Below are 25,291 nucleotides of genomic sequence, written 5' to 3' on the forward strand. Positions count from 1 at the left end.
CAGTTTTCATCAAACGGAAAGTGGAATTATGTTGTCTTTTTTATGGTGACAGTTTTATATTATCCATTGCTTTTCCAACACAAAGCTTTCCGCGTGCTAAGAGAATGATATATCTTAATGTCAACCAAAATGATAGTTGGAATAGAAAATATTTCTCTTTATAAAAAGAAAAATATCCTTACTTCTTTGTGCTTTTACAGAATTTGAACCAGCATGCTTATTTTAAAAAATTTTTATTTTTATATCTTAACTCTAACCTGCGTTATAGGTTAAGTTGGGTAAAAATTGGTTTAATATGGTTCAAATTCTCTAGAAGCACTCGCTTCTTTCTACAAACTGAAAATCATTGTCATGAAAAAAAAAAGTGCCTTATTTTTTTATTTTTTTTAAATAAGACAATATTCCAGTAGTAGTAGTAGTAAAAATAAACTATTAAAGTTTTTATAACAAATAAGTATTTTTGTATATTTTTAATTTTACTAATCCCATGATATGATTTATTGTCACCACACGGTTTGTTTTTTTAACTAAAACATGGCAACACAAAAATACTCACTATATTTGAGGTTTACGTGAATAATTCCAGAGAAATAATATTCATAAAGCAATCAAGCATCATAACATTTTGTGCTACTGTTGTTTAATATAAAAATAAAACATGATGACCCAGCAATCATATATTTTAATCATTAAAATTTATAAAACCCAAAATTAATTATTTGTTATAAGAATACAAATAGTATTTGACCCAAAGATTGGCCCATTAAGAAAAAAAAAAAAAAAAAAAAAAAAAAAATGAAAAGCTATAAATTTAATATGGTGGTCAGCCCTCTTAATTTTGGTTGTATTTTGGACATGATCAGTATGAGTAATATAGAATTGTGGTTAGATAGTCAAGAGTTAACTATTCTACACTTTTCAAGTAACAATTTCCACTGTCAAAACTTACTATTCCAAGTTTGTCACACTGCTGTCAAACCTTGCTACTCCAAAACTTGACACTATGATGTCCAAACTCGCTACTTCAAATCTCAGCAGTTTGCCTAAAAACTCGCTACTCCAAAACTTGTAACCATGCTGTCAAAACTTCCTCCTTCAACATCCAAATCCAAACTGCCCTAGTCTCTGAAAAAGCGGCTATTTTTATTCAAAACCGGAAACTTTTCATTTGCATATCAGATTACAAGATCGCAAACATATAAAGAGAAATAGCAGCCATTTTTTTCACTGGCATCAAACACTGCAGGCTGCATAAAAACAGATTTGTACCAATTTTCTTTTAAAGTGTGAATGAAATTTTACAGGGTAACTACTCTAGGAAGTAGAAAAAGCTCAGAAATAATACAGAATTATTATCCTTATTATTACTACTATTAAGTTTTTCTTTTTTGAAAATTAACTTAATAATTACAGTATCGTTTGGTCATTACATTTATGAATTAAATTATCAAATTTTAAAATCTTTTAATACATGAGGATATGCTGAAATTTCAAAGCCAGAAATGACTTTCTATCCCAAAGTTTAAATGTTTAAAAAAATCTTTCAAAATGTAAATGATCACAAAGTAATTCATTTTTTATTTTTAATAAAACATGCTTATGAAGAAACTGAAATGCATTTTGGTGAACCTAATTTGGAAATTAAATTATTTTTTTTAAATAGTATTTTTAAAATTTCCTTTCATCTTATACTATTACCTTTATTTTATGTTAATAGATATTTGATTAATAGGAAATAAAAATTAATATGCAAGTCCCATACAAATGAGAAACACTAGAAATGTTCACATAATGTTTATTTATAGATGGTAGGAGCAGGGTTACCTAGCATTGCCTGGAGCAAAAACGTAACATTTCTATCTTTCTACCTCTCTCCATCATTTTCTCTTTCCTCCTCCCCCATTTTACTCCTCAATCTCTCCAAGACCCTCTCTTTCTACTCTGGCTAACCACTCGTCTAGCTGGACACACACACACACACACACACACACACACACACACACAACTCTCCTTTACATAAGATTGCTTTAGGAAGGAGTCTGTATTTTCTTTCCAAATTAATATAAGACCAAAAACTGACCTCCTCTGACGAAACCTGACCCAGTTGACCGCCAGAGCATTAATAAATTTTTCTACATCTTAGATATCATTAATCCAGAGCAACACAGAACAAGAAGAATATATCAACTTTGTGGGCCTTTGTTTTGTAGTCTTTTACTTTTTGCTGGACATAAAAACATACACACACAACTGCCCTTTATACAAAAGTGTACTACCCCTTCCAACATTTTTAATTAAAAATTAGCTCTACTTAAGAATTAAATAAGTTTTGGAATTCCGAGCAGATTTGTGAGTTCAACAACGATTTCCATAAAAGAGGTTCCTCCGGCAAAACATTTTGAGAAAAACCTAAAATGAGAACGGTAGTCTGAATAATCCAAAGAATGGTGACGAGCTCACCTGGAATTGATTCCACATAAACACCATTGTAAGCACTGTGAAGCTTTGCAGTCATGCTTTTCAGTTGCGAAACTTGTTGGAGGACAATTGTGTGCGTTCTATCAGCTTCCGGATCACTGTAATGTCCCATATCATCTTTTTGCATATCGTTTTCATCACTGAAGAAAAAAAATATAAAAATGAAAAAAAAAAAAATAAAAAATAAATAAAAAGATGACACATTAGTTTGTTTCCTCCCCCCCTACTTTTAACAATAATAGTAAACCACATCCGGGGAGGCACAACTCAGAGTACTGTTTCTTGTCTAGAAACGACATAATCACATTGACACACTGATTCCTATTAAATCACCAAAGTTAAGCATCGTTGAGCCTGGTCAGTACTAAGATGGGTGACCACGAGGTGCTGTATGTGCTCTCTGCTTATCTTGGCATTGTTTCCAGTCATCCTGAACTTCTCTTTGCTACTAGAATCAAGCAGTTAAGACTGAGAAAGAAGTGTTTAGAGATCACACAACCCTTGCTTCACAATTCAGCATACGTCATCCATCATCTCTCAAGGATGATCGGATAGCCCTTGTTTTTTTTTTTTTAGACGGACAAACGGCCATCTTATCTAGGCAGAATACAAAATTGAAATCATGGTCAAGTAGGGGATTATCTATTCTTTTCATAGCAGGTGCTCGACTGAGTTCCAATCTGTGGTTTCTCCCCTTTAAAACATTAACAAAATCTCATCAAACTAAAACCACTGCAAAGAACTTTCCTTTCTTCCTCTTTATCTCTAAAACCAAACAGATTTTCCATGAACAGAGTTTCTTTCTCATCTATGGAACAAAATGCAGTAGGGATGCTTCCCAACTGACTACTGGTCGTCACTTCACTGTTAAGAAACACTTGCATAGGTGTCCTCTTATATAATCAAATGATAGCCATGTCTCCCATCATTTACATGAGACAGTGAACAATAATAATAATGATAATAAAGATGAATAATAATAATAATAATAATACTGTGTAATTTACATGGGTTCAGCTAGTAGTAATAATGGTAATAATTTTTTACAAGGGAGTCACCACTTGAGGATAAGGGTGAGTTAAGGACTGTAAAGTGGTCAGTCAGATAACAGCTCAGTGGTCATTTTGGGTGGAAACTGGGCAGAATTTGATTATTTTAGGGGACGGGATAGCAAGAATTTATTCACATTATTCACCATGCTGTAGCCAGCTGGAAAGCAGACCAGTGAAATAAAATGCCACAGGCGGGCAGTTCTAAGAAAGAAACCTTGTTCATGGAATTTGCGTTTAGATTTAGGCACCGATAGAGAGTAGGGGGATCTTGTTGGTAGTGGTTGTAGCTTGACGAGTGCTTTTTATGAAAGTTTGGAAGAGGACCATTGAATGAAGCTCAGACGAGCATTTGCCATGAAGATAATAGTAGACCAAAAAACAGACTCGCAGCATCTCTTCTGTGGGAAAGAGGTTGCAGAAAAGGGGCATTGTTTACTAGGTTTGGAAACCAGGCTTGAACTCTGTCAAAGTGGAATAAGGTACTCCAGACATCTGCTCCCCAGATGTAGCAAAAGAATCCATCTTCTTACCTTGCAAGGATTTTTGGGTTCCAGCAGTCCGCTGTAGGGTTTACAATGAAATCCGTGTTATTGTATAGCTGTTCGTCGAGATCCACATCAACAGCTCCTTCCACCGCCAATTTTTCATCACGACACACAAACCGAGGAATGTTAATCCAATAATCGGTGGATATTTTCACTTTCTCATTGATATCTCTCACCAAACGGTCGAGGCTTGTGCCAGCAACCACGGTAGGGCGGACGTAGTTCTTCTTGGCGCTTGGCCATTCATAGTCGTATTTCTGGAAATTCATATCGCTTGTGTCTCTTTTGTTTTTTATCGATGGGTGGCCACACTCGGTGAAAACCTGAATGAGAAGGAAACAATGCATTAGGTTTTACGTAAACTAAAACATCACATGCGGGACTTAGTAAAATAAGGTGGAGCATTTAAGGGCTTTATTGTTGATGCGATAAGTGTACGTCGATTGAGAAGGAAAAACCGTGGTTCTTAACAAAAGCCCATTTCATCTACATGTTTTTATTTTTTTAATTACTTTGCACCTCAAACAAGGCATAGTGCCACTTGGAACATAGGGAATTACTAGTTGAGACCGTGTCTAACAGGGGAGTTGAGCAACAAGATGTCCATTCACATTACATTTAAACTTTAGCATGTCAGTACGGTTAGGGGAGCAGGAAACAGGGAGGGAGATCCAAAGTCTAACAGTCCAAGAAAAAAAAAAAAAAGAAACTATTAGAGTATAAGGCTTTTTGACATCTAGGGACATCAACAGTAAAGGGGTTAGATTTTGCTACTAATCATATTAATTAAGGGGTATGTGTATGTACATCAAGGGGACACCAATGTTCATCAGTACGTTTCATTAAAGTACTTGTAAAACAAGTACAGGGAAGCAACACTACAGTGATGGGATAGAAGTTGGAGCTGATAGTGCAGGACCTATTAGATAGGACATTTTGGACCCTGTCTAAGAGTGAGATATTAGTGGCAGATGTACCATCCCATGTTATACAGAATCAGATTTTGTCTAAGACTGATCTACACTTAGTTTTCGTAACTCTATGCTTTAAATATTATGCAGTTCAGTTTTTCCAATGTCTCCATATTACTAGAATCATGGATCCAAATGGATCCAAATTCTAGTAAACATATAGTTTTGGTACTAGTCAACAAAAGAGGGGGGAGGGAGTTTCAAATATCTAGCCTCGTGTTCATCTAAGAAACGGAGGTCATATGGTATTAGCTGATTGGTGTTACATAAAATAACATCGCATGCAATATATATATATAATGTATGAGGAGAACAACAGGAATGGGAAATGAAGTCACAAAATCTATATATTGGTGAATATAGATTGTATTCCATTATTGAATAAATGAACCAAACAACTAGTTGGGGGATTGTTACCTAGCATCTTCTCAACTCTTCTGATGAGAAGCATTAGGCTTCGAAATGCCTTGGTATAAAGAGTCCCTTATATCCCCCAACTAATTGTTTGTATTCCCTTATTGAATAAATGAACCGATCTATATTTACCAATATATAGTTTTTGTGACTTCATTTCCCATTCCTATTATTCTATATAAGCTCCAATGATACTTGTTGAGCTTTGTATTGTCCAGATAAGTCTCCCCTTATAAAATTGAGCTCACTCTTTTTCTCTAACGCATTAAGCTCTCTCTCTCTCTCTCTCTCTCTCTCTCTCTATATATATATATATATATATATATATATATATATATATATTGTTTCTTGCCCTTTTTGGTTTGTTGTCTATAAATGCTGGAAAATTCTTTCAACTGTTGTTTTTACCTTTTTAGTTTCTTCCTGTCCTAGTATTAAAATCAATAAAGTAACCAATTAAAGTAAAAAAAATTGTTTTGTTTTTTTTTAAATTAAAAAAAAAAAAAATGGGAGGGGAGAATTTTTTTCCTTTTTATGTTTATTTCTGTTTGACTTTTCGGTGACGGGTGGGCGATTGAAAGACCGTAGGGTTCAAAAAAGAGGAGGCAATCTTATTTGTATGACATTGGTCAGCTAGTACCACGTGACCTAACTTTTCCAAGATGAAAACGAGGCTAGATATTTGCTGCCCCCTCCTTTGCATCATAGTTTTTAATGCTAATAACAGCAAAATAAATTGTTTGGAACCATTAAAATAATTTCTTTTGTTAATGTTTAGCCATTCATTTTTTTTTTTATTCATTATGTTTGAATTCACGTTTTATAATCTTATGTAAATTACAAATCTAGGAAGTCATACCAAAGCTGTAATTATTTTTGTTTAGGTAATATTTTAAGCTCTATTTATAAGAAAGTCCAAATAGCTCATTTGACAGAACACCAGGCCAAAGATCTTAATGTTTCGGTTTCGATTTCCGGTCATGATGTTAGATAACAAACGAATGTGGAAATGTATGTATAAAAAAAACCCAAAAACAAAAATCAACTCTGCGTTTTCAATAACAAAATGAACGATTCCTTTTGTTGATATAAAAATAAAATGCCGTTTATTTTACACATGGAGCTTGTGATCAGAGAAAGACAGAGAGGGGGAAGCAGACAGGGTGTGATGATGACGAAAATATGCGATAAACTTCTGTTGACAGGTGGACTGTCTCTCTGTAACTCCTCTCCTCTGACACAAAACAATTCGTTTTTATTGTCATTACATAAATCAGAATGCCATCGTTTCTTGGTTTCATTCGACTTACGTCATTCTACATAAACGGCCACAAGCTGAAACTCTTTTCCTCTTCAGAAGCCGTTCTTTGTTTCACTTGCTATTTTTTTTGGAAACCCGGTATTGTCCGGCTCCATTACCCAATGATATCTGCTTTATTTGTTGAGAATTTATTATTATATCTACTAATAACTATGAATACAATATTTTCCATTTCTAACGCGAGTTAAGATTTCTACTATTTTGAAATGAGACAAATTTTGCAATGCGTTTATTGCATTAAAAAAAGTGACCAAAACAAAATCGATATTTAAACAAAATCGATATTTAAACGAGTTAAGCATGTGCACATGTTTATATGACACTCCTGATAATATAGCTGTTGAACTAAATGTTTATATATTAATATGTACAGCATACACCCCTAAACTAATGAACCGATCATTATGAATTTTGAAACACAGTAGCACAGCTTAAGGTTTGGTATAATTATGAGCTATAACAAGTTTCAAGCAAGGATGACAATATAGTTATTAGTTTAGAATTAAATTCAATGCGTAGAAATACAAAAACATACGCATACACACACACACACACACACACACACACACACATATATATATATATATATATATATATATATATATATATATATATATATATATACACACACTAGTAGGCTGCTCAGCGTTACCCAGTCGTAAGATATGCTTAAATATGATATTTTAATTCATGCAGATTTGCATATTTATTTTTATAGAGACAATTCTCTATTGATTATTATATTGAATCTAATATATAGTAGTGAGATCAAAACTAAAAAGAAAATACGACTTGGATGATATCAGCTAGAACCGAAAGCACAAACTTACAACTCTCCAGCCTCATTACTTATGCCCATATGCTATAAATAATTAAAAAATAATGTTGTTTAACATGTGAACCTAGATTTGTGTATGTAAATAGGTTTAGTCAACTATTCCTACCACCGTCAACCGTTTTGTTTTCAATTTTGACCCCTTAGCAGCAATTTATGCCAGCTAAAAACAAATTTGAAAGCGTGACACAGGTGCAAATACCCTATATATCAATTTTCATCTCTGTAGACGAAATATTCAGACAGAAGTTTGTTAGAGACTTTTTGAACACACACCAGCAAGGTCACTTATATATATATATAATTTCCGTGAGTTAGAAGGATTTCATCTTAAATTATATGCCATTATGCAAAATGTAGAAACTATGCATAACAGGTAAAATGAAACCAATCATCTAATATAAAATGAATAATTAATTAATGCTCGTTTTTTAAAGGCATATTCAAATTCGTTAATCATCATATAGTCGCTTGCATATCTATGACTGAGTATATTATGTTAGTTTTAATAATTTTGAAATAGAAAAAGTAGATCACAGTGTGGTATCTGTCAATGGAGGGGGTAACCCTCCTATACTAAGGCAATTTTTATTTTTACCTATTTTCAAAGTGCAGCTTTTTGAGGGAGCTGGTTCCCCTCCCCCACATAAAAACAACCTTGTGTCACATTTTGCTTTTGTAAGGAAGCAAATAAATACCAATAGAAAAAGTAAGAGAAAAACAAAAACTCAACTTTATATGTGTGTGTGTGTATATATATATATATATATATATATATACACACACACACACACCTCCCTATAAAGTTGAGATTTTTCTCGTTCTCTCTCTCTCTATATATATATACATATCTAAGAGCATAATATATATATTTTTTTAATTTCTGCCATTGTGTAAAATTTTTGAAATAAAATATACCTATATATGTGTGTATGTATGTGTGTGCGTAAGTCTTCTTACCTTTGCTGAGACAAAGTCTGCCTTGCTCTGATATGTCATAATAGCATCAGATATCTTCACATTCATTGGGTCGACAACTGCTTCAATGTTGAATGGTCCATCAAGTCTTCGAGCCAGCATCTTAAGGGCATCTGAATAACAAAACAAAAATAAAGTGACTTGTTCACCATCAATATTTGTTAAACATACATGCAACGTTCACGACTTCTATTCGTTCAAATATTCTGTGTTGTGCCAGGATTTTGCGTTTATTAGTTTTTAATTCCCTTCATTCTTGTGGCAGTTGTTTGATGGCCCGGGGATACAGGCTTAGCAAATGGAGTCAAAAGTAGCTTCATGGCTGAGTTGGAATCTCCCGACCAGCAGGGATTGTCACCTCCCACACTGATGATTGCATCAGCATGAAACACTAGTGTCTGTAGCATAAAAGAATAATTATTTGCAGCGGCCAGGGATTTTTTATCCTCAGTCGCCAAAATCATCAGAGACCATTCCTGTAATGACCTGGTTTCTGTTGATCGCGGTGTAATGCTGGTTCTATGAAGTTCTAGAAGGTCCACCCTCCCAGGCTTTGCCTTCTCTTTTTGGAAGGGGTATGTTGATTGCTAATCGCCTGAGGTGTTCTTACTGAGGAATGCTGATAGGGCTGTCCAGACACTTTTTACAGGTCAAAGTGCCCTTCCTAGAAGGCATGGACTTCTCAATCCCAACTTTCCAACCCTAATGTCTAAGTTCTTGCAGTGGAAGAAAACATATATATATATATATATATATATAGATATATATATATATATAGATATGTGTGTGTGTGTGTGTTTGAAAAAGAAATGCAGCAGATTGCTCAATAATAAGGAAAATCCGAAAATAAGTGCATATTATTTATATTTAGTTTAGAGAAAGTTTTTAGATGAGACAAGTCATTGGTACCGTCGGTTTCAAACCCGATAATTAGGACCGTTTTAGATACCCATATCAAGCTTTCTTCAGCCAATACTCATCCCTGAGATGAGTATTGGCTGAAGAGAGCTGTAGTATTCAAAGCTGCCGACATTACCACTGTAGGAACGCGATACACATATAAACTGATAAAAAATAAACTAAGATGAATATACAAAATGTATAACGATTTTTTCAATTTTGATCCATTCTGATCCCTTAAAAACTATTTTAATAAAGAATGGTCCATAAAAACTCCAATTATTTGAGGCCCCTAGTGCTGCTCTTCGCTTTTTAGTTTCAGAAGAGATAGTTTGAAAATATGAAGACATAGTGAGTTATATACACACACACACACACATAAATATATTTTACGTCATACAAAAACTGAGGCATGTGCATGCGAGTATTGTTTTTTTTTTAAGCAGTTCACTTCTTGTAAGTAAAAAAAAAAAAACAAAAAAAAAAAACTCGAGCTGAGATCGAAACCAAAATATAAAGACAGTGAGTCAAGTACGGTAACCATTAGGCCAGCTTGATACGATCTTTAAAAAGTGTTTTCAAACCTACTTATTCTTGACATAAAGAATCTGTCATGTGAACGATTCACGCATGCGCATTAGTGAAACAGTTGAAAGATAAAAAACAACGACCCCTCCCCACATACCAATTTTCCCATTGTAACCCTTTAGCAGCCTTTTTTCTGGATGAAAACCGATTAAAATTTTCCACGTCTTAATACCCTTTATACCAAACTAGCAGGGCTACCCGGCGTTGCTCGGGACCGTATAAACAATGAAAAAACAAAAGCAGATATTGAACATATGTTTTATTCTTAGGGGAGAGGAATCTTTCATCTCAAGTTTTAGCGTTACAAACAAACATTTGTCTTTTATATATATAGATAATGACAGGTTTTTTTGGGGCCCCCCTCGAAGATAACTGATCAGTTGACCAACTTCTAGTGGTCCGTTTGACGTGAAATTTCGATATTTGTCATCCGGGTGATGGGGCTTCGATATGATACCAAATTTGTCAAGTTTTGTTCCGTCTTTCAAAAGTTTTAGCGTTACAAACAAACATACATACATACACACAGACGTTTGGCTTTTATATATATAGATTTCAAGTCGGTAGATCAAAAATTCGTTGAGTATGTAGGTTGAGAATTGTCCTCACACCCACATACATTTTCACTTATATAGATATATAAAGCAAATGGCAAAATAACTTTTGGAAAAAAAATAATTTATTTACACATCAACAACTCAACGTCAACAATCAATCGGTGTACGATCGTTTCTGAGACGATACAACATTTTTCCAACTTTAAATAGTTTTGTCATCAGTACAGGGATGAAAGTATATTGTTCACATGAACTAAAAACATTTTTTTTTTTTTTTTTTTAATCAAAAGTGCTCAATACAGGTAGTTGCCTTTCTGGCCGCACTGATGAGCTGTAATACAGCAAAGCAGCATGTGGATGACTATACACACACACACACACACACACACACACACACACACACACATAGTATAACCCTGAGATACAGCATTAATTCATTCCAGGGTTGGTGAAATCGCCGTATGGGGGGGGGGGCTAAGCCAAATTTTATACAGTACATATTAAAAAATAGAAACAAAATACAGTACAGTATATAGCACACATGTATATAATCAAATACTGCCAAGACTAAGCTTGTTTCCTTCAATAATTACAAGCTTCTCAACCACCAATAGCTATGGCTAAAGATACATAACCTGAAAGTACTCCTTACAAACTCCTCAATTTAACGTTTGCAGGAAGCAGGAGTTGAAACAGATGCATCGAGAGCATTGCCAAGGCTGCTGTGAAGAAGGCGGGTTTTCTCTACCGTCTAGAAAGTTACTTACGCCTGAAAGTATTCTGTACCTCTACAAGGCCACCATTTTCCCATGTACGAGGTATTGTTGTCACATTTGAGCTGGGGTGCTACTAGTCTCTCACTCCTGGACAGGGTTTAAAAGAGAGTCGTCAACCTGATAGGTCCTGAACTGTCACCTAAGCTTCATCCTCTGTCCCATCGACGAAATGTTGCATCCTCTCTGGCTGTTTTACAAGTATTTTAAAGGTGGATGTTTTGACAAACCATTAGCCCTTGAATCCCCTCGACGTAGATACTCCCGACAAGCAGCAAAGTCTCACCCTTACACAGTAGAGATCCCCAAATGTAAGAAAGCCACCTACTCTAATAGTTTATTCCCCAGAACTGCTAGATTATGGAATTCCCTTCCGGTTTCCTGCTTCCCCAACTATACTGCCTTGCATAAGTTAAAATGTAATGTGAACAGACATCTTGCTGCTCAACTCCCTACATAGTATCCCTGCAACTCATATCCCTGATAGTAGTTCTCTACATCAAACTGGAACTGTGCCTTGTTTGGGGTGAAAATGTAATAAATATATAACACCGTAAGGCGGGGCAAATACCGTAACCAGTCAGGAAAACATTGTATTCCACATCGTAACCTGAAACCACCGTATCCCGAGTTCTAATATATATATGTCATCCACATAAAGAACTATATCGCTGTATCACAGCTCATCAGTGCGGCTAGACAGGCAACTACCTCAAGTCAGGATCGAAACCCGACCGCCCGTACGACAGTCAAGGCTTCGAACCATTATGCTAAAGCGGCTAGACAGGCAACTACCTGTATTTGAGCACTTTTGATAAACAATTGTTTTTAGTTCATGTGAACAATATACTTTCATAGAGTTTATTCGATAATAACATATTTTGAAATGGTGAGAAATATGTAAGATTCCTTAAAATTAATATTTACACTGTTAGATTTGAAATGAATTTTTATCAGAGCAGAGCTTCAAATATTTCTACGTATTTATTTAAGCTATCAATGCAAAATGGCGGAATTACACAAGGAAAAAAGCAGAAAGAATGATTCCATAAGAGCTAGCATAAAAAAAAAAAAATGCTTCACTTGCTAAAAATCTCACCAAACTTGTTTCTTTTACGATTTTTTTTTCTCCATTCCAGCACTCTCAGACCGATTCATGTTTTTATTTTTTATTTTTTTTAGCGTATATTACCCTCTCTCCTCCTCACCGATGTGTGAAGTTAGTTAGCCTCTCAGAATAAAAATCTTCACTCTGGAAGACGGCTAATAGAAGCCGCCTAAAAACTGTTTTAATACAAAAAAAATAAATAAATAAATAAAACAGGGAGGGACATTCTTAAGAACTTATAAATACACACACACACACAGACACAGACACACACACAGACACACACACACACACACACACACACACACACACACACACACACACACAAGGAAACTAAAAAAGACATTTTTTCTGAAACGTTTCGGTCTAGAGATGGGAGAGGTGCGTTTAAAAATTTAAAAGAAAAAAAAATAATACTCTTGGATGGAAGAAGAGTGTACAAGAAATCTGCCCATTTCACTTCTGGACATCTGGAGTGAAAAAGATCGCAGGGTGGGTGGGTGGTTGTGTATGGTTAACTCAACATTCAATTCTATTTGTGCCAGGAATATACATGGTTGTCCATTGAATAGCAAGGATATAAATGAACACAGACCCCCCCTCCCTGGGGTCTTATATATATATATATATATATATATATATATATTACTATGAGGTTACCGCTTCTCTAGGCCTGCAGGCCACTCAAGGATAAAGGTTAGTGAGTGTCAGGTGAGACAACATCGTGATGATATATGATGGAAATTGGGTAGAAATTAATTATTTAAGAGGACAGCTCAACAAGAACTTGCTTACGTTGGACTTGAAAATGATCATGTCGAAGTCAGCTGAGAAGCAATCCTACATTATTGCGTTCCACAAGTGAGCAGTTCTGGGAGGGGGGGGGCGCTTTTCTCGTGGAATTTTCGCTTAGTTTTTTTAGTCAGATAGAGAGTAAGGGTTGTTTGAAAGAATAACACACCATCCAAGAATGAGACACCTTGGCGGTGGGGAGGGAAGAGAATTAGGTTTCTTTCTTATAGTAGAGAAGCAAGTGCTCCACACTGAAGATTCCCGAAAAATGATGAAGTACATGTGTATGTAGATATAAGAATAAAAAAAATGTTCATGATATTGTTCATAAGCCCTTTAATGCAAGATGAGTCCTTTAAGAGAAGTAAAAATAGGCTGCTAAGTTAATGTTTAAATGCGATGCTCCATCCAATTGGATAGTTGAACAATGCTGTGACGATCTACTAGATATGCCAGCTGCTAAAAATATAAATAGACTTTAGTTATCTCCTTTGCCCGATAGCCATTATGTTAGCCGTATCTAAAGTTAAAAGGTGACTTGGTTTTGAGGTTCGAATCGTGAGATCAGCAGAACAGTCATTTCCCAGACTGATGATTTCCGGAAAGAAATAAAACGCATGAATGTGATTTTATATATATATTAGCAAAAGTACCCGTCGTTGACTGGGTTCAAAAACAGCCTACAGAAAATGGACTCTGATTTATGAAAATATGATAGGTTATGAAAAAGGAAGGGTTGTAAAGAGATAGCTTCAAATTTGGGTGCATAAAAACCAAAGCAAAATATGATGAAAGTAAAAATAAAATAGATAAACCCCATAATTTATTATACCATACCTGTTCACACTGAAACACTTATCACAATATTCTGTGGATCTATATTAAAAAAACCTTGTTAAACTTTGTGACATATTTCCATTCTATGGCGGTCAGGCACGAACGAACGCCCCATAATTTTATGATACCATATTTCTTCAAACTGAAATATAATTATCATAGTATACTTACGCAGGTAGATATGAAAAGTCTTTATTAAAGTTTGTGTCTATTTTCATTCTATGGAGGCCAGGCGCGAACGCAGACCCCACAATTTTATACCATCCCTATTTAAGTTAAAACATGCTTATCAAATTATGTACATCTATATCAAAAACACTTGTAAACGTTTTTTTTAATTTTAAAATTTTTTCATTTCCATACTTTGTGGACCAGACGCGTATGCAGACACCACAATTTTAATGAATCATCATTATGCCAGATCAAACATATCCATTCCTGTGTCTTGATATATCTATCATTATATGTGATCAGTTTTCTATAATAGTCAACCATACAGGAGCCTATTCGTGACCAGGCACACACACAGACGTTCAGCTTTATATTATAGATATAGATACACACACACACTAGCAGTTCAGCCCGGCTTTGCTCGGGTCCTATATACTGTTCATAACTTTATGTGCATATTTGTGTGTGTGTGTGTGTGTGTGTGTGCATATATATATATATATATATATATATATATATATATATAAAAAACATCTAAAATTTTAAGTGTTTAGACCCAAAATTGACGGAGGAGTTTGGTAGAGTCTGCAAAGGTCAACTGTTATGTAATAACTGTTCATATTCGTGAGAGAGATAGTGACAGATCGGTATATATAAAGAGACAGAGGGTACGTTTTAATACTGCCGGGAACATGTAATACACTTTGAGAGAGAGATTAGATATATAGATAGAAGAGATTGATAGACAGATTGAAATTTATACGTTTGAAAGTTCCGGGAGTGTTTCTATAAACATTATCTTTCTTTAACACATATTTCTTTACCTATTTTTGAGATGAGGATTTCAGTCTTTTATCATAATGAAGGAACATTCATTATTTATAATAGCTGAGGAGGAGACGCATTCTTAAGATGATAGAGACACATTCTTAAATGAGTTTATACACAGTCTTATGATTACAGATGAGTGGAACACAAGTCTATAATACAAATTCACAATACCTTTCAGTTGAATAACATAACACGAAGACGCAGATACAAAATTATGAAGTTGTTCGTTTATTCCATTCGACCGGTCAATGGCTTTGCATCAAGGAATTCAAAGTCTCTACATGATGTTTTTCTATCAAGGAATTCAAAGTCTCTACATGATGTCTTTCTTCTCCCCTTCGCTTCCAAGATTCGATGTCAGCTCTGTCTGTCCGACTCTGTCCTGGCCTGACTCCTCTGACTCACTTGACTTCTGACTTACTGACCCAAAGCTCTCTATATTGAGAACTCATGACGTCATTGCATGACCAAACACGTGCATATCGATCCCGTGGCCCGACATGCCTCACGTGTCCAAGCATGCATTGCTCCTCACATGTTTACAACGCGATTTCTCTAACCTAATTTTCCTAACCCACTTTACAAATGTTTAATATTTTCCATTGTTCGTTTTCAAATTCCTTATTTTATTTTTATTTCTTTAACAGAACAAAATTGCATTATCACATTCCTTTTTCAATAAACAAATATCTATTTTATGTGAACTAAACAATGGTTAATTCTACATTCCATTTTCAATAACATTCTGTATTTATTTTAACTTATGATCGGAATTCTCAATTCCAATCCTAGCTTCACAGGTTCGAATCCTCGGCTATCCTATCTCATATTTACTCACAAGAAGAGGCGACTTGTTCTTGTAACACAACTCTGTAAACTTTTAACCCTTTGCTGCCAAATTTCCGCCCAAAAATTGATTACTGCATTTCTGAATACCCTTTATGCAAAATTTCAAATGTTTAGACCCCAAATTGGCTGAATAGTTTGCTAGAAACCGCAAAGGTAAAATCTTTTGAATGTTGACCCCTTGACAGTCAAATTTTCGGCCAAAAACCGATTAAAAAGCTTGCCCTATGTCTGAATTTAGACCTAAATTGGCTGAATAATTTGGTAGAGACTGCAGAGGTCAAATTTTTTAAACCTTGACCCGAATTTTTAACACCTTAACAGTTATTGTTTTGGGCTGAAATCAAATTAAAAAGTTCGATCCTTGTTCAAGTAACCTACATCTAAAATTTCAAGTGTTTAGACTCAAAATTTGCAGAGGAGTTTGGTAGAATTTTCAAAGGTATAATCGTTGAACTTTGACCTGTTGACAGGCAAATTTCTGGCCGAAAATCGATTAAAACGATTTTCTCAAATCTTAGTACTCCTTATGTCAAATCTCGAGTCTGTAGACTGAAAATTGACCGAGTAGTTTGGTAGGGAAATGTACACACACACACACACACACGCACAATTTCACTTTTATAGATATATAATCAATTTTATAAGTTCAAACATATTAATAATAAAATCAATTATATATATGTTTTCTAAGGTGCTCAATACTAGATAGAACGTTATAAATTATTATATTAATCAGTTTAGACAAATAAAATTACGTGTCAGAACCAAAGTAATTGCATTTGTAAAGCCGATTTAAATGGTTATATATATATATATATATATATATATATATATACCGACACCGACTACTTGATCAAGATGGGCATAAAAACAGTTCCTCATCCCCCTATAGTCTAGATCTTGTTCCTTGTGACTTTTCTGTGGTCACTTGTTCTTTGTTTTAGTAAAAAAGTAAAAAAAAAAAAAAAGGGGGGGGGCATCCTTACCTAGCGTTAGCCGGGAATGATTTTATTTTAGTTTTTTTAACTAGCTGGCCGCCCAGCGTTGCCCGGTCGTACAATACGCTTACACGTGATATTTTACTTTATGCAGATTGATCCTCTAACACATGCATACGCAGTCTTCTATTGATTATTATATATTATGAGGAATTATTTGCCCAGTCGACTAATTCGCAAAAATAAATAAATAACGTCGTTCATCAAATTCCGTCTGCGTTTGTTTACAATATCACTTCAGCTGATATTTGGGCTTGACGATCCTAAAAATAGTCTTTCTTCTTTTATAGATAAAAAAAGAATTTTTACAGGGGAATATTTTATGTTACACCAGCCAAGGTTACATTGGTGTGACGTAAAATATTTCTCTGTAAAAATTTTTATCTATGAGAGAAGAAAGACTTTTTAGGATCGGATTTTTTTTTTTTTTTTTTTTTCGATACCTATCGGATGAATTTCTGTACAACACATATCTAAGAACACTGCCAGACATAAATTAGCTTTGTATAGAATTTGCAAAAGATGTGTTCACTTGTTTCGGAACCTATGAGGAACACACACACACACACACACACACACACACACACACACACACACACACACACACACAAAGTGACTTTTATATAATAGTAGAGATTGGATTTTTAAAGTTAAATTCAACTACTACGGTATCGATTGAATTCAATTCTTATAAAACAATAACTGATCAAGTTCCGGTAATATATCTATAAAAATTATTGGATGGAACTAGCTTCAAAAAACGTTTTAATATATGGAAATTTACTAAGAATTTTAAAGCGAGATTAAATCGCTTTCTATTTGATAGGATCACGAAATAATCCCTCCCCTTTTTTTAGCAATTTACAAAAAATGAAAACGTCTTACTCAAACGCATTGTGGTGGATTTAATCTCGCATGAAAGTGTTTTATTATTATTTTTTTTTAAATAGGAGTTCAAAATGCTTTCTTCTACTCTATAGTAATTTTTATTCAAAAATATTTGATTAATAGCAAACAATAGAAATAATACGCAAGTAGAGGCGTGAAACACAAATGAAACAGTCTTTTAATTTTATTCCTATAGAGATTAACTTAAAAAGTGAGAAAAGAAAAATGTCTATTGCTTGAATAGAAGAATTAACGTTTCAGTCTCTTTGTGTATCCACGTGTAAACATCAGATTTGATACCTACATACCAGAACCTTTTCTCTAGTTGAAATCTTTTTTTCATAAACGAAGCCTATAATAAAATAAATCTGTTTCAATAAGTATCTGTAGCGAGCCGCTACATCGGGTCAAAATAAATGACAGGCGGGCATGTTTCTACAGCGATCACCACTTTGAAACGCTTACGCATTATTAAAAACGCGTAGGAACACGACGTTGCGATGCGACCACACGCATACATAAAAGCAAAAAAAACAAAAAAACAAACTATGTTTACGCTCTTTCGTGCTTGAATACGGTGATCAGTCCCGAAGCAAGCGGGCATCATAACGGCCAAAATCAAAACAGTTCTCCCTCTAAATTCTCAAGAGCAACACGTTTTCGAGGAGACTCCGTCTTCGTGAGACGTTAAAACAGCCCATCATAGTTTTTACGTGGGCCACAGACTAACTACCCATCGTGGAAATTCATCACATCCAGCGTGAACTCAAACCTCCTTTTCGTATCGCAAACCACTGTCCTTACAATGCGAGCACACACACATTTACTTATATGGATTATGGACCGTTTCCACCAGAAAATAGCTATATTCACCCCAAGCCTTCCTGCGGTACACCCGTCATAAAAATCAGTACTTTCAAACTTTGTGCCATGCACACAAAATCCGCACACCAATAATCATTTAAATGAATTCAACGTTCAAACGCAAGAAAACATATGTTGGAACACTTTATTTTAATACTTCTTTCCCGTAAATGAATGTCATTTATTTTATATAAACTCAGCGATTTTGTATTCTTTATCGAGTGCCGTCTTTTCCCGAATTTATTTTTTATTTAAGGATGTAAATTGGTTACCCTCCCTATAAATTGACGCCCCCTGTTTAATTCATCGTTAAGGGCTCGAAAATGCATCCCTTATATATCTCTTCTTTTTTTTTTTTGTACTTAGATTTGACTTTTTTTTTTATTACTTGGGAGGCACCACTTATCAAGGCCCGAAGGCCACTCAAGGATAAGTATTAATGAATGTAAAGTGGTAGTGTTGTAATCAATCACTGATGGTGTACATTGGGTACAATTTGATTATTTATGGGGACGGCTCAACAAGAACTTGTTTACATTTGATTTGAAGACTAATATGTTGTATTAAACCGGGAAGCAGATCAATGGAACAGTGTCCTAAAGGTGGACAGTTTGGAGAAAGAAACTTTGTTCGTGGAATCTACGTTTAGATGTAGGCACAGATAATGTGAGAAATCGTATATAGTGGTTACAGCAAGTCGAGTGTTTCTTTTTTTTTAAGAAAGTTTGGCAAGAGGGGACCACAGTCGAGCATTTGCCATGACTTTGAAAATCCAATAAGACACACATTATATACATATATATATATATATATATATATATATATACATATATATATATACATATATATATATATATATATATATGAGGTACAACAATAATTTTGCACTATTTATTATCATTGTTCCTAAAATTCAGGCCAATAATGATCTGACGTACGATCGTTTCAGAGGCTATTTTGAATTATCATTATTTTCTTTTTTTGTGTATGTGCATTTCATATTTTCTTCATCAGCGCCTTTCACAGAGGTCACAGACGTTCAGTGAGAGTAGACATAACATTTAAAATGGCCTACAGAAGAGCAATTTGCTTCAGTACTGCTATAACTCATCAAGGCCATAGCCATTAATAGTATTATTAATAGTATTAATAGCTCTGGCCCTGATGAGATACAGCTATACTGAAACATAATTGCTTTTATGTAGGCTATTTTAAATGTTGATGTATATTTATAAAACTCTAGCTTATAGACAATGTTTGTTTTAAGTTTATTTTTTTTCGATATATTTGAACTTCTCTCTCTCTCGCTAATATATATATATATATATATATATATATATATATATATATATATATATATATATCTCATAAAAATATTTTACAAATTTTCAGAAAAGTTAAAAGGTCTGGTGTTCTTATTTAAAAATGGCCCTAAAATCTGTTGATTTGTGGTTGCAAGCTAAATTTAAAACGAGATGCTAATTTACGATTCTATATCTTTTCCGTAGACATTATTTAGTGGAGTTACTGTCTGCCTAGAAACAGACACAAACGTCATTTTCTTCAACCGTTAGATTTTCCCTTCACTCCCTTCCCCGCCCTCGTAAAACCGATTTATTTATTTATTTCATTTTTTTTTTTATATAAAGATGAACTTTTTACCCAGGGGAAAAAGAATAAAGAGAGAGCAGTACATATTTCCATATTATATGGTTTTGAGTACAGAATGAATCTATAGGCAAGTGTTTCATAACTTTTTTATGAGTGTTAAATAGTCTGTATATTTGCAGAATTACCCACAGAACAATATATATTTGGAATTAAATTCATTCAATTAAAAAAAAAAGAAAAAAATTATAATTCAACAATAATAGAAAATTATAATTTTTTTTCTTTAATCCAAAAATGCTATTAAAAAAAAAAAAATGGACGAGGCCTCGCAGCTACCTCCCTTCCGTTAACAAATGGAATATAAGTTCGTATTTCGGACGATTTAAGAATCGAAATCAGTAATTATATCGGAATCAAGGAAAAATATTGGGATCGTCCCATGGTTTAATCCAAGTCTGGCATAAGATCACAGGTGAAAAGCACTGAGTGAGAATCTATCTCTTTCTTTCTCAATCTTCTTTTCGAGTCATTGTACTCAGCTTGCTAACAACCTACTATCTGACCCTGAGGGATCACCCCACAAACAATAATCTTCAAACTCAAAAGGTTTTAAGTGAGATTTTGATAAGCTGTAACCGTAGGGAGTGGGTTAAGAAAGAATCTTCAAAAAGATGCAGAAAAGATAGCGTATCATACTTGAACAGCAAAGACAGGTAACACAGGTCGGTTATTGGGTGGATAAAGCACACACACACACAGCTTTCTATATATTGAATGTAGATAATATTATGGTAGTGGGGGAGGGGGGACATGGATATCAAGAAGGTACTCGAAGCTCTATTCTCATCAAAAAGGGAGGGGGGATTTTAATTTTTGAAAGCTCGATGGGAAATATTTGAGATATAGATATTTAGGTCATCTATTAGTTTTCTGTTATTAAATGTGCATGGAGTGGAGAGTGACGCACATGAAACTTTGCAAAGAAAAAAAACTTAAAATTAAGGATGTCTAATATTAGTGACCTGGCAAGGTCACAGAGCAGAAAACAGAAATAGCAAAACTAAAGCTGGCCTGCTAGAACACTAATATATATATATATATATATATCACACACAAATGCAAATATGGGCACATTTTATCAGTTTGAAAATATAGGTTCTTTTTTACTAATTGTCATAATTTTAACCATAGAATAATATTATAATCTTCAAAAAGCCTGCAAATTTTCATGTAGAACTAAAGATATGAGCATTTCAATATTCAATTTAGCTACGAGTATAGATGTATCCATATATATATATATATATATATATATATATACACACACACACACACACACACACCACTTTTTGGAACAATTTTATAAGTTCGAAATCTCGGTGACTATTGATCAGAATTTAACAAATGAAAGATCCGTTGGAAAGCTAAGTTGTGTAGTGTGTTACGTGACATTTGCCCTCAAGATCGCACATTGTTTAAACAAGTGGGGATCACTTTTCTATATTAATTTAACGTAAAATGAGCACCTACTTTATGGGCACTTTGGCTATAAAGCAGGTGTTTATTTTATGTTGAATTAATCTAGAAAAGTGATCCCCCATGTTCTAAAACTATACTTTATTCGTATCATTAAAATTACTTGTTTCCTGTGATTTTAACTATTGTTTTCATTTTCAGTCCCTCGAAAACCTCTAATAGTGTGAATTTTAAAGGATTTTTTTTGTAGGTGGAAAAATACTGCACCTTTAATAATACTTCAATCATAGTCATTTATTTTCCTAGTTTTGCATATGAATTACAAAATATCTGATATTTCCCCAAAACCTCTGGTCTTGATGAAAGGGAGACTAAAACCTGCTGCTATGCTTTCAAATGATCTGAAATAACAGCAAGGGGAGACTTGGTTCCACACATTTCTCATGTTATATCTCCCCTCTTTGATTTTCATACATAAAGTAAATTTCACAGTGTATAAAGATTTGATAGTGGAGATATTCATAATCGTACCATATTTCCAAAAGTGGGGAGCTATAACATACGAGAAATATTTGGAATTAAGTCTCCCCTTGCTGTTATTTCAGATCATTTGAAACCATAGCAGCAAGTTTTAATCTCCCCTCCGTCAAGGCTAGAGGTTTTGAAAAAATACAAATAATTTATACCTACAGACACTAGTTGCTTCCTTAGTCTCACACCGTCAATATTTGCAACAGAGAGATGAAACTTTCAGGTCATGAATGCATAACTTCAGTCATCATAACAATGCAATTTGCAATCTTCTTCGATTCTATTTGGGCAGAATAAAAAATAGGAGGCATTACTTTCGGAATGCCTGTCACACACGTATATAAACGTGGTTTTCAATAATAAAAAAAAGTTGATAAATTTATTTCACCGTCCCTTTAAAAAAAAAAAAAAAATCATTTTTCTGATCAGTTTGTTCAAGTTGGGGATGGAGCATCCGACCGGATGCCAAACATTCACCTGCTAACTCAGATATTCCAACCGAAAGATCTTTTTAAGTGCAATTGTTTCAATTTCTTGCACTTGGTTCACCAGGTATATTTGCCAGGAAGCTTTTGAAATTCTTTTTCATGAGTCCAGTTGCTCCTATAATAATGCAAGCAGACGCGATTCAAGCATATAACATCAACAGCAGCAATTTAAATCTATTTTCTAGATGACTAGCCTAGGTGCCCGGCATTGCCCGGATGTTTGGAGGTGTGTTTTGAGAGAAAAAAAAGGGGGTAGAGTAGGCAAGCAGGCTTGAATCCATACCGCGAAAGAGGAAAAGAAGGTGGTGTCTTTGCTGTTATGTCCATCGCCAAACCGGAAGTGGCGAAGGTTTAAATTAAGGCTAGTCAATCGAAAAGAGGGGAGGACTTTCGAAAATATCGGTGAGTGAAAAGAGACCCATCCCCGTAAAAAAGTGCCCATTTGATGGTGAAGGAATTAATGTTTTTAGCCAATTTTTCGATATTTGTCGTCCGAAAGGTCGAGCTTCAAACCGATACCTATCTCGTATAAAATCTGTCGCCTCTATCAAAAGTTTTAGGCAGCCATGCAAGCATACATTTAAACAGACAAGTGAGATTTATATTATAGATTGCCTAAACCTAGGTGCAACTGCTGGGGGTTGGTCCATTGCAATTTAAGTTATACTAGCGGGAGAGGGGAACCGCCCGGTTTTGCCCGGTCATAAAATAAGATATTTTAATTTGTTCAGATTTTCGTTAGAGTCGTGATTTGAAAAGTAAAAAAAAAAAAAAAAAAAAAAAAAAGTTGGATGCCATCAGCTAGAATCAAAAATGAAAGCACAATTATTCACAGTTGGTGACGTTACCGCTGTACCAACGTGAACGTATATAAACAGATTAAAAATAAACTAAGATGAATGTACAAAATGTATAACGATTTTCTTCAATTTCGACCCATTTATAACCCCTTAAAAACTATTTTTTAATTTATTTCTAAAGACCCATACAAAAAAATCTAATCATTTGAGGCCCCTAGTGCTGCTCTGCGACTTTTAGTTTCGGAAGAGATAGTTTTAAAATGTGGAGACAGACAAACTGACATATAGCCTTTTATATATTAGACTAACGGGGGGTGGAGGCACTCGGCTTTGCCCGGGCGTAAAATACGCTAAAACATGATATTTTAATTTGTCCAGATTTCGTATATATTATTATAGAGTCGTGATTTCAAATTAAAAAAAAACGTATTTGGATGCAATCAGTTAGAATCGAAACCGAAACTGTAGCATTCAAAGATAGTGACGTTACCACTGTACCAACACGACACGCATATGAACTGATTAAAAATTAAAAATAAACGAAGATGAATGTAGAAAATGTTTGATTTTTTTTCAATTTTGACGCCTTAAAAACTATTTTAACCGGCTAACGACCCACAAAAGAACGGCCCGTAAAAAATCCAATCATTTGAGACCCCCAGAACTGCTCTGTGACTTTTAGTTTCGGAGGAGGTAGTTTGAAAATATGGAGACAGACAGGCATATAGTATATATATATATATATATATATATATATATATATATATATATATAGAGAGAGAGAGAGAGAGAGAGACTATATAGAGATTAATAAATAGATCAAATGCATAAAATTAATATCGTTTTTGTTTCTTTTTCTTGTATATCTATTGGATATCTGAACACCACAAAATGTACATAAATGGATAAGAAAATCCGGGTTTGTATTACTGTACACATAGATTCGAAAAAGTTGTCAAAAAACAAATATATAACAAATAAATATTATTAAAAGCAAGATAAATTACTTTCCTACCAAACTGGATATACTTTTCATGTTTTTATTCAATGTAACATGTTTATTCAGCTCGAAAAGCATACAGTGTTTACCGATATATTGGAAAATTCAAAATGGCGCCCGACTCTCTCTTTAACACGGTAAGTTCGGGAAAAATAATAATAAACTAGACAAAATACTCTTAGAAATTTGCTCAATATATGTTACCGTGACATAAATTGACATATTCGATGGTTTTTTAATAGTATTTTGTCTAGTTTATTATTTATAACACCTTTTCCCAAACTTACCGTGTTAAAGAGAGAGTCGGGCGCCATTTTGAATTTTCCAATACATCGGTAAACACTGCATGTTTTTCGAGTTGAATGAACATGTTACATTGAATATAAACACAAAAAATATATCCAGTTTGGTAGAAAAGTAACTTATCTTGCCTTTGATAACATTTATTTGTTATATATTTGTTTTTTGACAACTTTTTCGAATCTATGTGTACAGTAATACAAACCCGAAAATCCTGTTTAAAGTAATATGCCAAACAGTTACTCTATCGAATTACTGAACAGTTATTTAGTTGGAACAACGCAATAAACCTTTGAGTTTTTTGTTGTTTTTTAAGAGGAATATTTGATTAAGTT

General features: G+C 34.2%; 1 protein-coding gene across 2 annotated transcripts in view; it reads right to left on the minus strand.

Annotated features, from left to right (window-relative positions):
* Window positions 1-25,291, minus strand: part of LOC145287896 (glypican-6-like) — a 296,452-nt gene that overhangs the window by 11,382 nt on the left and 259,779 nt on the right. For both annotated transcript variants that reach the window (XM_080135836.1, XM_080135835.1), the window contains exons 5-7: window positions 8,577-8,707; window positions 4,061-4,398; window positions 2,461-2,618 (exon numbers count right to left, since the gene is read on the minus strand). In XM_080135836.1, the coding sequence (XP_079991962.1) occupies window positions 2,461-2,618; window positions 4,061-4,398; window positions 8,577-8,707 (627 nt within the window). The remainder of the gene's footprint in view (window positions 1-2,460; window positions 2,619-4,060; window positions 4,399-8,576; window positions 8,708-25,291) is intronic.

This window comes from Euprymna scolopes, chromosome 11 (assembly GCF_053919585.1).
Source record: "Euprymna scolopes isolate OS-2025 chromosome 11, ASM5391958v1, whole genome shotgun sequence".
NCBI classification, from domain to species: domain Eukaryota; kingdom Metazoa; phylum Mollusca; class Cephalopoda; order Sepiida; family Sepiolidae; genus Euprymna; species Euprymna scolopes.